The sequence below is a fragment of the Zootoca vivipara genome, chromosome 6 (assembly GCF_965207765.1).
Source record: "Zootoca vivipara chromosome 6, rZooViv2.hap1.1, whole genome shotgun sequence".
Taxonomy (NCBI): domain Eukaryota; kingdom Metazoa; phylum Chordata; class Lepidosauria; order Squamata; family Lacertidae; genus Zootoca; species Zootoca vivipara.
Window position 1 is genome coordinate 84,307,987 of NC_142589.1, and position 14,349 is coordinate 84,322,335.

The 14,349-nt window shown below is 45.8% G+C and overlaps 1 protein-coding gene across 3 annotated transcripts; it reads left to right on the forward strand.

The window, feature by feature from the left end:
- Nucleotides 1–408: 408 nt before the first annotated feature.
- On the forward strand, nt 409–12,949 carry LOC118087408 (cathepsin S-like). Of its 3 annotated transcripts, none has more exons than XM_035120021.2 (8): nt 409–565; nt 1,537–1,667; nt 2,867–2,992; nt 5,046–5,204; nt 6,832–7,056; nt 9,168–9,327; nt 10,883–10,982; nt 12,635–12,949. In XM_035120021.2, the coding sequence occupies exons 2-8, from the start codon at nt 1,539–1,541 to the stop codon at nt 12,726–12,728; spliced, it is 993 nt and encodes a 330-aa protein (XP_034975912.2). In that variant the 5' UTR covers nt 409–565; nt 1,537–1,538; the 3' UTR covers nt 12,729–12,949. The 3 variants fall into 3 exon arrangements, with proteins under 3 accessions (XP_034975912.2, XP_034975913.2, XP_088529004.1); XM_035120022.2 differs by having other exon boundaries at nt 503–565; nt 1,521–1,667; XM_088672878.1 differs by lacking the exon at nt 409–565 and having other exon boundaries at nt 1,516–1,667.
- The last annotated feature ends 1,400 nt before the right edge of the window (nt 12,950–14,349 follow it).

The window sequence follows — 14,349 nt, forward strand, 5'->3', positions numbered from 1 at the left end:
ACAGTAAGAGCTGTTTGACAGTGGAATTTGCTGCCAAGAAGTGTGGTGGAGTCTCCTTCTTTGGAGGTCTTTAAGCAGAGGCTTGACAGCCATATGTCAAGAATGCTTTGATGGTGTTTCCTGCTTGGTAGGGGGTTGGACTGGATGGCCCTTGTGGTCTCTTCCAACTCTATGATTCTATGTGTATATGAAACCAAACAAAAATATTGGATACAGGAAAAAGCGGTGCCTGTCTTCCTTTGGACATTGTGGTTTCTGAAACTGCAGCAAGGTTCCCTAAATTTGTGACGAGGTGAGGTTTTTGAAAGCTGAGTCTGGAACGCCCACGTGTGGCTTTTCCCACCGAATTGATCAGAAGGAAGGTATCACACATTTGACCATGAAATGTCGCTCTTGCTCAGTTAAGTTCTGACAAATTGATTCCAGGAACTTAAGGGGGGGGGAGGAAATTAGATACACACACTCTTTATAAAAAGGGGACTGGAACTTATTCTGCCCAAACAGACGAAGTGGACAGACATCCAAGATCCTTTTTCTCTGAATATTTCCACTTGTTGGGGGAAAGGTAAGGTTTGTTGGAAGCCAGATTGGAGATTATTTATAAAGAGTAGACAGGGCATGTTCATAGAGATTTAAATTAAAATGATTTTCCCGCACCTCAAAACACCATTGCTGTGAATGTTCATGCTGGATATTATCTGCATTCGGCAAATGTTTGATATTCAGAAACAGCATTTAATAATAATAATAATAATAATAATAATAATAATAATAATAATAATAATATATTTTTTTATTTATACCCCGCCCATCTGGCTGGATTGCCCCAGCTACTCTGGGCAGCTCCCAAGAGAAAGTTAAAAAATGATAAAACATCAAACATTTCCCTAAACTTCATCTAACAAATTCCATGAGTCACTAAGGATGATCAAACCTGAAAATTTCAGTTCCTCTCAGTTCCTCTCACTTACTGTGTATTTCCCTAGTCTTGTATACAGTTCTCCACATCACTTTGCAATTTTTTTTAATCCTCTTGAAAATTTATCATTTTAGTGCACATTCTTGCAGAGCAATTTCGCTATTTTCCTCCAGTGCACACATTTTTTAATGCAGACTTTATGCATTTCACATTACTTGGCTGCAGAATTGCATTCCATCCAACACAGCTAGGTTTCAGTTGCCCAGGAAGACACATTTTGTGGTCCTTTGAGAGCGGTGAAATAACTGAGAAAGCGCAACTGGTGTTGGAAGGGACCCAAGGGTCATCTAGTCCAACCCCCTTGCAATGTAGGAATCTCAGCTAAATCATCCAGGATAGATGGCCACCTAATCTCTGCCCCCATCACCACCATCACACATAGAGATTAATGCGAAAATGGAATGAAATTAACACGTATTTTAGAAAAATATGTACTAAATGTCTGTGTTTAGCAGGTGTATATATTTGGGGATATGTGTGCATTTTAAAACTTTTTTAAAGAGAAAATATTCGCTTGAGAGAAATTATCTTAGAGGTTTAGGTTGTCTCCTGTGCAGATATGCAGCTGATCTATTTGGTGGCATTGACCGGCCTGGTCTTGCTGAGGACGCTCACCATGGCCAGGGACCCATCTCTGGATGAAGCCTGGAGAGACTGGAAGAGGACCCATAATAAAATATACCGTGAGGTGAGTTTGCTCCAACCTAACTAGGATGAACACCATGCTTGTGTCTCAAAAATCCTTGCACTTTGAACCAAGTACTCCTGAGCATGGGCAGTGTGTAAAGGATTCAGCCTCTGTCCAGCAATAGCCAGCAAACACATAGGCAGGGCATGAAAACAATCCCTCTGCCTTCTAACTCCAAGAAAATTGCATGTGCGACAATGCACATTCCTCTTCGACTGGTAAGAAATCGGTGCGTCTTGGTGCAGCCAAATTCTGATCTGGAACCATTTCCCTGCAACTGGCAGGCCCTCCAAGTGTCCTTATTTTCCAGGGACAATCCTGCATTTACAGAAGCCATCCTGGTTTCTGATTTGATCCAGGAATGTCCCACTTTTCTTTAGAACGTCCTTATTTTAACCAGAGAAATGTTGTAGAGCAGGCACGTCCAACAGGTAGATCGTGATCTACTGGTAGATCACTGGACATCTGTGGTAGATCACTGGCTCCCCCAAAGAAGCTCAACAAATTTGGCTCCCCTAGAAAAAGCCCAACATTTTTGCCCTGCACGCCAAAAAGCATGGCTTTCCCCCTCCCTAGAAAAAGCTCGATAACTTTGACCTGAACCCCCCAAAATGGAGTAGATCACTGCCAGCTTTTAACTCTGTGAGTAGATCGCAGTCTATTGGGAGTTGGCCACCCCTCCTGTTGTAGAGTATGGAATAAGGTAAAGGGACCCCTGACCATTAGGTCCAGTCGTGACCGACTCTGGGGTTGCGTGCTCATCTCGCATTATTGGCCGAGGGAGCCGGCGTATAGCTTCCAGGTCATGTGGCCAGGATGACAAAGCCGCTTCTGGCAAGCCAGAGCAGCACATGGAAACGCCGTTTACCTTCCCGCTGTAGCGGTTCCTATTTATCTACTTGCACTTTGACGTGCTTTCGAACTGCTAGGTTGGCAGGAGCTGGGACCGAGCAACGGGAGCTCACCCCGTCACAGGGATTCGAACCGCCGACCTTCTGATCGGCAAGCCCTAGGCTCAGTGGTTTAACCACAGCGCCACCTGGTTCCCATTAGAGTATGGAATAGGACGTGCCTATTTTCATTGGGAAAATGTCAGAGTATGAGCTAAGCTCTTCTGGCCTCAAGGCCTTCTAATTTTTTGAGGCGAGAATGATCTTGGGTTCTGTCCGTTCGTTCTTAACAAAGAGGCTTCCCTGCAGAGGAATGCAGAAGACTTCCGGAGAACCGTCTGGGAGGACAATCTCCATACGATCAAAGAACATAACCGCGAAGCTGCCGAGGGGAAATACACCTTTCAGATGGCGTTGAACCAGTTCAGCGATTTGGTAAGCAAACTCTGAGTCTGGCTTGTGTCGTGGATTTTGCGGCTAGTCAATTCTCTCTCAGCCCAACAGGCAAGCTTATAATTCTGCTCACTCCTTTCCTGGTAGCTCCTACGCTGAGGTCCAAGACTAGGCATTTTGGAGAGTGGGACAAATAACATGAAAAACACCCCTAAACCGAGTTACAGGTAGGTAGCCGTGTTGGTCTGAGTCGAAGCAAAATAAAAAAATTCCTTCAGTAGCACCTTAAAGACCAACTAAGTTTATATTTTGGTATGAGCTTTCGTGTGCATGCACACTTCTTCAGATACACTAGAAACAGAAGTGTCAGACCCTATATATATACAGAGGGTGGGGGGGTGGGAATGGGAGATGGGCTGATGGGAGTGGTAAACCTGTAGATGGGTGTTAATGGCTGCTGATGGCTGCAATTAGTCCTGGGCTGAGGTGCTAAAGAAAGCTTGATCATGCATAATGAGATAAGAATCCGATATCTCTATTCATCCCAGGTGCTTCCATGGTTTTAAGCTTGGTAATGATTTCCAATTCAGCAACCAGTAGGAGAACACTTCAATCTCCCAGGACATTCTATACAAGATCTCAAAGCAGCTGTTTTATTACAGAGAAATTTCAGGAACAGACTGGAAAGGGAAGTTGCTGAATTGGAAATCATTACCAAGCTTAAAACCATGGAAGCACCTGGGATGAATAGAGATATCGGATTCTTATCTCATTATGCATGATCAAGCTTTCTTTAGCACCTCAGCCCAGGACTAATTGCAGCCATCAGCAGCCATTAACACCCATCTACAGGTTTACCACTCCCATCAGCCCATCTCCCATTCCCACCCACCCCCACCACCCTCTGTATATATATAGGGTCTGACACTTCTGTTTCTAGTGTATCTGAAGAAGTGTGCATGCACACGAAAGCTCATACCAAAATATAAACTTAGTTGGTCTTTAAGGTGCTACTGAAGGAATTTTTTATTTTACCCCTAAACCGAATTTGTATTTTATAACATAAGACATTAACAACAGTTACAATGAAAATCATGTACGGTTCCAGGTTTGGGTAAGACTCCACTAGTTGTTGTTGTTGTTGTTGTTGTTATTATTATTATTTAAATAAATTGTTTTATTATGCTAGTCAAAGGCCATGACAAATTGAAAACTAGAACACAAAACAGAAAAATAAAGCACATGTTACATACTACAGTGGTCCCTTGACTTACGAATGACTCGACATCCGTGTTTTCTGCTGCTCCAGAGAAGCGGACACGGAGCAATGGATTCAAACTTCAAGAAAGAAGATTCCACCTAAACATTAGGAAGAACTTCCTGACAGTAAGAGCTGTTCGGCAGTGGAATTTGCTGCCAAGGAGTGTGGTGGAGTCTCCTTCTTTGGAGGTCTTTAAGCAGAGGCTTGACAGGCATCTGTCAAGAATGCTTTGATGGTGTTTCCTGCTTGGCAGGGGATTGGACTGGATGGCCCTTGTGGTCTCTTCCAACTATGATTCTAGGTTTCGACTTACGAACGGGACAAATGGCCGCACGCTTACAAATTTTTCTACATCCGAACAGAAACTGTTGGCGGCTTTTAATACGGTTTCCTCGACTTACGAATTTTTCCGAATATTTTTTTTCCTATGGGAAGCCGCGTTTTGACTTACGAGTTTTTTGACCTACGAATGTGCATTCGGAACGGATTAAGTTCGTAAGTCGAGGGACCACTGTACTAGGGCTGTCTAGGCTTAAGCGAGATGAAAACACATAACTAGGAGATTCTGTGCTGCATATAATAGTCCCTGTTTAGATCTCTGTGTCACCTTTGCAGTTCCTAGTGAATATTCAGGGATTATTTTTAGGGAGTCTAAACTGGCTGTTGACGCTGGAGTTGCAACAGACAGCCTGGGAGGTCGGGGCAGCCCATCCCATTTCACCGCCTGAAGCGAAAATGGAAAGGGGCCTCCCTGCTCCTCCGAAGCCTTGCTTACTAGGGTTGCACAGCTACTTCTGGCGAGATTGACATGGACGACTGTCCTCTACTCCCCAGACAAAAGAAGAATTTAAGGAGAAGCTGAATGGGCTCCGCCCTGACCTACCCAGACAGCGTGGTGGCGGTGCAATCTTGTACGAAAAATCTGGCACTTTGGCGCTTCCCGAATCCGTGGACTGGCGTAACACAGGTTGTGTCACCCCGGTGAAAGATCAGGTGAGTAGAACACTGCGTGGGAAGCCTTGAAGGACCGAGCCAGGGACTCAAGGTTTGTTGATGAGAATCCCTCAGGTGGGGGTAGGGATGTCAGAAGGCTCCCCCCGATCCGGATCAAAAGGGACCCTGAGGGTCTAGTCCAGTGATGGGCAACCTTTTGAGCTTGGTGTGTCAAAATTCGCCAAAAAAAGAGAGCATAACTCGGGTGGTGTTTCACTTCGAGAAAAAAACACCATAATTTCGTGATATTTATAGTTTAAATAACAAAAATGTATAATTGTAATATATAACTGTATTTAATAAACCAAGGACTAATTATTTAACCTTACCTAACCAAAAAGCCCTTATTTATCACAAAGTGCCCAGAGTTGTTGAGCTTTTTGGGGGGAGCTGCTGACCAAACTTTGGAGGTTTTTTTGGGGGGTGCAAAAGTTGCTTTGCTTTTTTAGGGGGGGGGGATGCCCAAAAGTTGCTGCGCTTTTTGGGGGGGGGGGAAGAGAACAGAAATAAATGACAAATAATACCTTCGCTGGAACTAACACACAGCACCGACATAGTCTGCCAAAGCGCCAAAAAACCCAGCACAGAACGGGTTAAAAAACGAACGCTGTTACACCCAATCATCGTCTGCCAAAGCGCCAGGAAAAACAGCACAGAAAGGGTTAAAAAAACGATCTCTGGCTACCAGCAACAACAACAACAAAGGATCCAGGTTTTAACAGCGGAGACAAGCTGTAGTGTGAGGAGGAGCAGGAGAACAAATGGGGGGGGGGACAACAACAGCGTGAATGGGCCGATGGGGCGCGTGCCAGCAATGATGGCTCTGCATGTCATAGGTTTGCCATCACTCGTCTAGTCCAACCCCCCTTGCAAAGGAGGCTTAGTTTGGTCAAAATCTACACTTCCAGAGTCAACGTTAAATACATTCCTTCCGATAAATCAGGGGTGGCCAACTCCCAAGAGACTGCGATCTACTCCTCACAGAGTTAAAAACTGACAGTGATCTACCCCTTTTTGGGGGTTCAGGTCAAAGTTGTTGAGCTTTTTTTTTAGGAAGGAAGAAGGTCCATTTGGGGGAGGTTCGGGTCAAAGTTGTTGAGTTTTTTCAGGGGGGAGGTAAAATGTTAAGATTTTTTTAGGGGAGTCACAGTTGTTCAGCTTCTTTGGGGGGGAGCCAGTGATCTACCGCAGACGTTCAGTGATCTACTAGTAGATCACGATCTACCTGTTGGACATGCCTGCGATAAATGAACCACCATAGTCACTAGAGGGCCATGAAAACTTGTGTCCTGGGCTTTTTAGACTCATCTACCCATGTACTATCTGAAAACAAAAGCGCTCATTGGTTGCCAGATGTAAAATTATCCAAGGGGCACATTGGTTTCCAGATGTGATTTTTTCCCAGCTCTCTTACCCCACTAATCTGCTCGGCTGCTGAGTTAAATGGGGAATCCCAGCATCTGTCAGATTCCTGCCCCAGCTTCATTCATTTTTCCACTTTCTTAGCCGAAGGCCCAGGAGTATAGATGAAGAGCAAATTGCCCGAGGTGAGTCTGCTGCAGAGAGTGTGGAGCAGACCCTGACCCACCTCTGAGCACCAAATCAAACTGTTTCCCCCCTTCCACAGGGCAGTTGTGGCTCGTGTTGGGCGTTTGCTGCTGCCGGAGCCCTGGAAAGTTTCCATTGCATTAAGACAAGGAGCCTGATCCCGCTGAGTGAACAAAACCTGGTGGACTGTGCTTGGCAACAGGGGAACTATGGCTGCAATGGAGGGTGGCCGAGTCGGGCCTTCCAGTACGTCCTGGAGAATAAAGGGCTCAATTCAGAACGCGTCTACCCCTACACGGGACAGGTAGCATTTGAACATGACATGCAATTTTGCAACCACGCGGCATACGCACAGGGAAGTCCCATTTCTTTTTACCACCCGAGGCAAAATGGGAAGTGTTTGCAGCCAGAACTCACCAGAAATGTCTCCCTTGTTCTCTTATACAGTCGTACCTCGGGTTACGAACACGATCCGTTCCGGGACGCAGTTCGTAACCCGAAATGGTCGTAACCCAAAGCGCCATTTTGCGCATGCGCAAAGTGCAATTTCTGCGATTTTCACGCATGCCCAGAACGCGCGCACAGTGAAAATGCTTCCAGGTTTGCGGAGTTCGTAACCCAAGGTGTTTGTAACCCGAGGTACGACTGTAACCTGAGCATGGAAACTACAACAAATCCAGAATGCGGCAGCTAGACTGGTGACTGGGAGCGGCCGCTGAGACCACATAACACTGGTCTTGAAAGATCTACATTGGCTCCCAGTACGTTTCCGAGCACAATTCAAAGTGTTGGTGCTGACCTTTAAAGCCCTAAATGGCCTCGGTCCAGTATTCCTGAAGGAGCATCTCCACCCCCATCGTTCTGCCCGGACACTGAGGTCCAGCACCGAGGGCCTTCTGGCGGTTCCCTCGTTGCGAGAAGCCAAGTTGCAGGGAACTAGGCAGAGGGCCTTCTCGGTGGTGGCGCCTGCCCTGTGGAACACCCTCCCATCAGATGTCAAAGAGGAAAACAACTACCAAACTTTTAGAAGACATCTGAAGGCAGCCCTGTTTAGGGAGGCTTTTAATGTTTAATCCATTACTGTATTTTATTTTTCTGTTGGAAGCTGCACAGAGTGGCTGGGGAAACCCGGCCAGATGGGCGGGGTATAAATAATATATTATTATTATTATTATTATTATTATTATTATTATTATTATTATTATTATTATTATTATTATGGTCATGGCCCACCTGTGAGTTCTGGCAAATTTGGACTGAAAAAAGCCAAGCCCTGCAGCTAACCACTTCTCGCCTTTGTCTGTGAGGTGAGGGACACCAGCTCTAGTGTGCTTTTGCCCTTATAATTATTCATCAAAATATATATTTCTATCCTCCCTCAATATTTAGTCCATAAGACGTTGAATTCCTCTGGACAATGGGAAGGAGAGAAAGAAACATTTAGCGATGGGCAGGTGCCAAATTTTGGCTCACATCTGTCAATTGCTTGCCACCTGCAGAGCCTGATGGTGGCTTTACCACATCCCAAAGAATAATAATAATAATAATAATAATAATAATAATAATTAATATTTCAATACCGGTAATTTCATTATTGGTACCAAACATTAAAAACCATTATAGTAACTAAAGAGGCGATAGCCCCACTTGAACAGATTTGCTTCCCCAACCAATGACACACGATGGTGCAGTTTGTTGGGATGAGGAATAAGAATAAGAAAGCTTAATCACAACCTCATTTTCATCTGTATCACATTTAAATGTGTCATGCATTGTACTGTTATTAAATGGAAATACTGTGTTATTCTGTGAACCACCCTGAGATCTGGGTGGTATGCAAAAAAAATCAACAAACCAATAAATAATTGTTGGTTTCATGAAAAAAGAATTGTTTCTGCCCTCCCATATACAGAAAACCAAAATATTGGTTACCATTATTTCTGTTACTATAGATCTTATATGGCTGTTTCTTTGTATATATTTCCATTTTTTAGTATATGGATGTTTTAAGATGGTCTATATCTGTAATGCCCAATAAAGGTTTGGAGAAAGAAAGGTTCTGAAATATACTCGGAGTCGAGAGTGAATTTCAGGCTCTTTATTCAGCTCGTAGTCATCAAGGAGAAGAAGAGAAGAAGAATGCCCTTTCCCCAAAACCATCTGCTTATATACATTATTTACACAATGGGCCTTGCGTGATTGGCTACTTCAGGGCTACACCTGTGGGCCAATCAGTTTGTGGATTGACTTCTGCCAGCCGCCTGATTGGCTGCTCCTGCAGGCCAATCAGGTTGCGGATTCACTTCCACCTGGAGTTGGATTGGGTGGCTCCTGCGGACCAATCAGACTGCTGATTCTGGATCCTATTGTTCTATGATTCAGCTCAGTACATAACAGGTTCCCATTACTTTGCAGGATGGAGACTGTAATTTTCAAAACTCAGACCGAGCGGTCAGGATCCAAGGGTGGGTCGATCTCCCTGAAGATGATGAGGGTGCCCTGGAAGAAGCTGTGGCCCTTATTGAGCCAGTTGCTGTTGCGGTGGATGCTTACTACTTCCAGCTTTATAGTTCAGGTAAGGTGTTGAACAGCAGAGGCTGCAACACTGTGTGTTGCAGGAATGAGCCCAGTCTCTGGGTGACGTTCAATGCACAGCAATCACCAATACTGTATAGGGAATGTGGAGGAGGGGTTTTTTATGATTGATCATAAGAATATAAAAAGAGCCTGCTGGATCAGGCCCATATAAGTCATAGAATCATAGAGTTGGAAGGGACCACAAGGGCCATCCAGTCCAACCCCCTGCCGAGCAGGAAACACCACCAAAGCATTCTTGACATATGCCTGTCAAGCCTCTGCTTAAAGACCTCCAAAGAAGGAGACTCCACCACACTCCTTGGTAGCAAATTCCACTGCCGAACAGCTCTTACTGTCAGGAAGTTCTTCCTAATGTTTAGGTGGAATCTTCTTTCTTGTAGTTTGAATCCATTGCTCCGTGTCCGCTTCTCTGGAGCAGCAGAAAACAATCTTTCTCCCTCTTCTATATGACATCCTTTAATATATTTGAACATGGCTATCATATCACCCCTCAACCTTCTCTTCTCCAGGTTAAGCATCCTGTTCTCACAGTGGTGAAACAGATTCCCACAGTGGCATAGCATGTGTTGCCAGTGCCCAGGGCAAGGCAAGGATTGCGCTCACTAACCTCATTGCAGGTACAGTCATACCTCGGTTTAAGTATGCCTAGGTTTGAGTATTTTCAGTTTAAGTACTATGCGGACCTGTCTGGAATGGATTAATCCACTTTCCATTACTTTCAATGGGAAAGTTCGCTTCAGGTTAAGTACGGACTTCTGGAACCAATTACACTCATTCCTCGGGTTAAGTACATTTCAGGTTGAGTACTCCGTGGACCCGTCGGGCACCGATTAATCCACTTTCTATTACTTTCAATGGGAAAGTTCAGGTTAAGTATGCTTCAGTTTAAGTACTCCGCGGACCCGTCTGGAACGGATTCATCCACTTTCCATTACTTTCAATGGGGAAGTTCGCTTCAGGTTAAGTATGCTTCAGGTTAAGTACAGACTTCCGGAACCAATTGTGTTTGTAAACCGAGGTACCACTGTATCGCATGGGAGGCAACAGGTGGGACTTCACCTGCTGTACCCCTGCGGTAGCTGCTCCTAATGGAGGCCACCTGCCGGCTGCTGCGTTCTCCCTCTCAGCTGGGTGAGCTCTCGGCAGGAGAGCCTGGCACTCCTGGGTGGGCTTGGCAGCGTCCCAGCAGCACTTGAGCCGCTGCTTCAATGTGCCTAAGAGGATGGCGTTGGAGAGTGAATCCTAAATTTCCTGCCAAATCCCTTAGCTTTTCCTTGAAGGAAGTGAGGAAGGGCAGCAGCCCAGAAAGCAACATGCAACTAAGTCCTACTCAGAGCAGACCAAATGGAAATAAATAGGCTTAAGTTGGTTGTGTCCCTTAATTCAATGGGACAAATGCTGGGTAGAGCCCAGAATGTGAGTTGCCTTTTCCAGAGATGACCCAGGAATGTCCTCCATATTCTCCATATTCCATATTCTCTTTCATTCTCACCTTGTCTCCCTCCACCTTCCCCATCTCCTCCTTTATCCAGGAATCTTTGACTACCCCTGCGGGACCAACTTGAACCATGCCGTGCTGGCCGTTGGGTATGGTGTTGAGAATGGAATTCCTTATTGGATCATAAAGAACAGGTAATGTGGGGAGCCCAGGAGACAGAAAAGGTAGCCTCATCCTCTGACCTTCAGTGTCTGGGCTTTCAACATCATGATATATCACCAGCTAAAGGGACACGGGTGGCGCTGTGGGCTAAACCACTGAGCCTAGGGCTTGCCGATCAGAAGGTCGGCGGTTCGAATCCCCGCGACGGGGTGAGCTCCCATTGCTCAGTCCCAGCTCCTGCCAACCTAGCAGTTCAAAAGCACGTCAAAGTGCAAGTAGATAAATAGGTACCGCTACAGCGGGAAGGCAAACGGCGTTTCCGTGCGCTGCTCTGGTTCGCCAGAAGCGGCTTTGTCATGCTGGCCACATGACCTGGAAGCTATATGCCGGCTCCCTCGGCCAATAATGCGAGATGAGCGCCGCAACCCCAGAGTCGGTCCCGACTGGACCTAATGGTCAGGGGTCCCTTTACATTTAAACATTGTGATATACTGATAGATGACAATGTCTGAAGTCAGGATGGAGCCCTGGAGAGGCACTGGGTGGCTTCATGGTTTTCCCAGCATCGTGATTTTTGCATAGCACACACACCTCACGATTCGTGATATACCGCCAGGTCAAAAACTATGAAACTGATATCACAATATGGACTTCAAATTGGGTTTGGACGATACATCAATATATCACTCAGCCCTACCTAGCACCTAGTAAAAGGAATCCTTTTTTGTGCTCCTGTTGCCTCCCCAGAATTTCAGGGGTCACAGGACAAGATCCCACTTCTCAGTGCCCTGCAGATCTGTTGTCAGGCCTCAGGTCTAGATAATACAAGCTGGGGATTTGGACAGATAAGATTGAATAGCGATAAGAAACAAGAATTAAAAGATGCATTGGTGATATTTCTGTGGTGGGGACTAAACCTACCCTCAGCCTCAAGTGCCCCTTATAGGTCCCCCATAATGCAACACATGGTCCATTGCAATGCCATGGAGTTTTAATTATGAATTAAAGCAGGCATCCCCAAACTTCGGCCCTCCAGATGTTTTGGACTACAATTCCCATCTTCCCCGACCACTGGTCCTGTTAGCTAGACACCATGGGAATTGTAGGCCAAAACATCTGGAGGGCCGCAGTTTGGGGGTGTCTGAATTAAAGGGTCACCTGTCCTTGAATATAACCCAAGCTTCCAAATACCAATGCCATCTTCCTAGATCCACTTTGGTCAAATTGCCCCCTGACCTTGAATCCACCAACGTTTTATTCACTGGATAACCCTCAACTGTTATGGTGCAAGAAATTGGATTCAGTTTGCCTTTGAAGGCAAACTGACCCAATCTGCATTTTCTGAAACAATACAGAAACCACACCCATCCTTCGAAATTTATCCGAATTCGGATTTTGCACTGCTTTTCTCCCGTCAAGAGATGAAGTATAGAACGTCAAAATGCGTATTACTGAAAATAACAGAAATCCATTATTTTCGGAGACGTTGCTTTGCAAAAATGTGTTTATTAAGGAAAATTCACAGGACAACATGCTTCTGAGTTTTCATGTGGAACTAAGAGGTCTGAAATTGACAGATCCATGCACCCACAGTCTGACTCCACTTAGATTCACCAGACTCTCCTGCCATTTCCTGTTGAAGCATTTTAGAGAGACCCTCTCCTCCTCTCTCTTGCTTCCCTAGCTGGGGACCTTACTGGGGTGAGAACGGCTACATGCGGATGCGAAGAGGCGTCAATATGTGTGGTGTCGCACGTGTGGCCAGCTACCCCGTGTGACCAGCTAAGGCTCCACAACCCCTCCTTCTGGAATCTTCTGGAATCTTCTGGAATCTTCTGGAATCTTCTGGAATCTTCTGGAATCTTCCAAACTTCAGAGCAACGAATCATCAGGACGCTTCACCTCTTTTTTCCTTAGCTACCAAATGAAGCACTTAGAAATCAAATAATATAGGGCGCCATCTCGACTTTCAGATCATTAATAAATACTTAAGCATGCACTTGGCTGTTTTGTGTGAGTTCTTGTCAGAGGCGTAGCAAGCCCAGGTGGTACCCGGTGCTGAATTTTTTTTTTGTAACACCCCACCCCCCCACGGCTCTGGCTCTGGCAAAAAGTGAAAAACATGAATTGCAAAAAAAAACCTAGAGCTTACAGAACAAAGCCGACTTCAGAGATGAAATCAGCATTGAAAGAACAAAAAAGAACAGTTGAAAAATCTCATGCAACAGGGGGGGGGAAGTTCCCCAGTGGGGGGGTGCCGAGTGTCACCCCCCCTCCAGGGTGGCACCCGGGGAGACACGCCCCCATTGCCCCCCCCTTGCTACACCACTGGTTCTTGCATAAATCCAGCACATTCTGTGTTTTCTGAAGATTGCATTTAGTTTGGATTTGGGTAAAGATCACAGCCAAAGCACTTTTGATGCAAATTTAAAGCCCATGGCTTCATCCAGAGAATTCTGGTTTGTTGAGGGTTTGGGGAATTGCAGCTCTTTGGGTTTGGGGGGGGAGGAATCCATAGTTCCCAAGATTCATTGGGAGAAGCGGCATGTTTTAAATGTGCTTTAAATGGTGCAGATGTCACCAAGCACACCATTTCAAATCCCCGCTCTGCCAGTATTTGTATTGCATTTGCATTGCGAGTGTATTTCACAAAGAATAAATGTCATTGGGGAAAGGAGTTGGTTGGACATTGTGTTAGTTGACTCTTTGGCTGAGAACGAGGCAGTGTGGTGACCCTGAGGAGACTCTGCCTGGAGGAGTTTGCAAGGACAAGCAAACTATGGATTAATAGCTTATGCTGGGTGATTTACAGCATATATAAAAACTTCAAACATTTTTTTAAAAATCCCGATACAGGGCCGCCTTCAGGTGTCTTTTAAAAATCAGATTGCTACTGCCCACTTCCGGGTTGGATGTGCACCGGAAATAGCTTGCGTGCATGCGCAAGCGTCATTTCCAGCGCACATCTGGGTCGGAGGAGGCCCGTGCGCATGCGCACAAGCTATTTCCGGCACTCCTCCAACCCAGAAGTGCGCTGGAAATAGTGTGTGCGCACGCGTATGGTTGCACGCTCACGTGCGCTCCTCTGCACGATCGGTGCAGCGGGCACCGGCCCGAAGCCGGGTAAGTTTGGGGACCCCTGATCTAGGGGCCTTAGTAGACCACACATTTAACATGAGTCAACAATGAGATGCAGCAGCATGAAAACCCTAATGCTATTCTAGGCTGCATCAACAGAAGTCTAGTGTCCAGATCAAGGGAAGTCATAGTCTATTCTGCCTTGGTGAGACCACACCTGGAATGCTGTTTCCAATTTTGGGCACCACAATTGAGGAAGGATGCTGACAAGCTGGAAGGTGTGCAGAGGAGGGAGACCAAGATGATCAAGGATCTGGAAAC

Bases quoted from the DNA above. Each gene is read 5' to 3' on its own strand.
- LOC118087408 (XM_035120021.2), top strand. From the start codon at position 1,539: ATGCAGCTGATCTATTTGGTGGCATTGACCGGCCTGGTCTTGCTGAGG. The intron at 9,328-10,882 runs GTAAGGTGTTGA...TCCTTTATCCAG, and splicing joins CTTCCAGCTTTATAGTTCAG to GAATCTTTGACTACCCCTGC. The intron at 10,983-12,634 runs GTAATGTGGGGA...TTGCTTCCCTAG, and splicing joins TATTGGATCATAAAGAACAG to CTGGGGACCTTACTGGGGTG.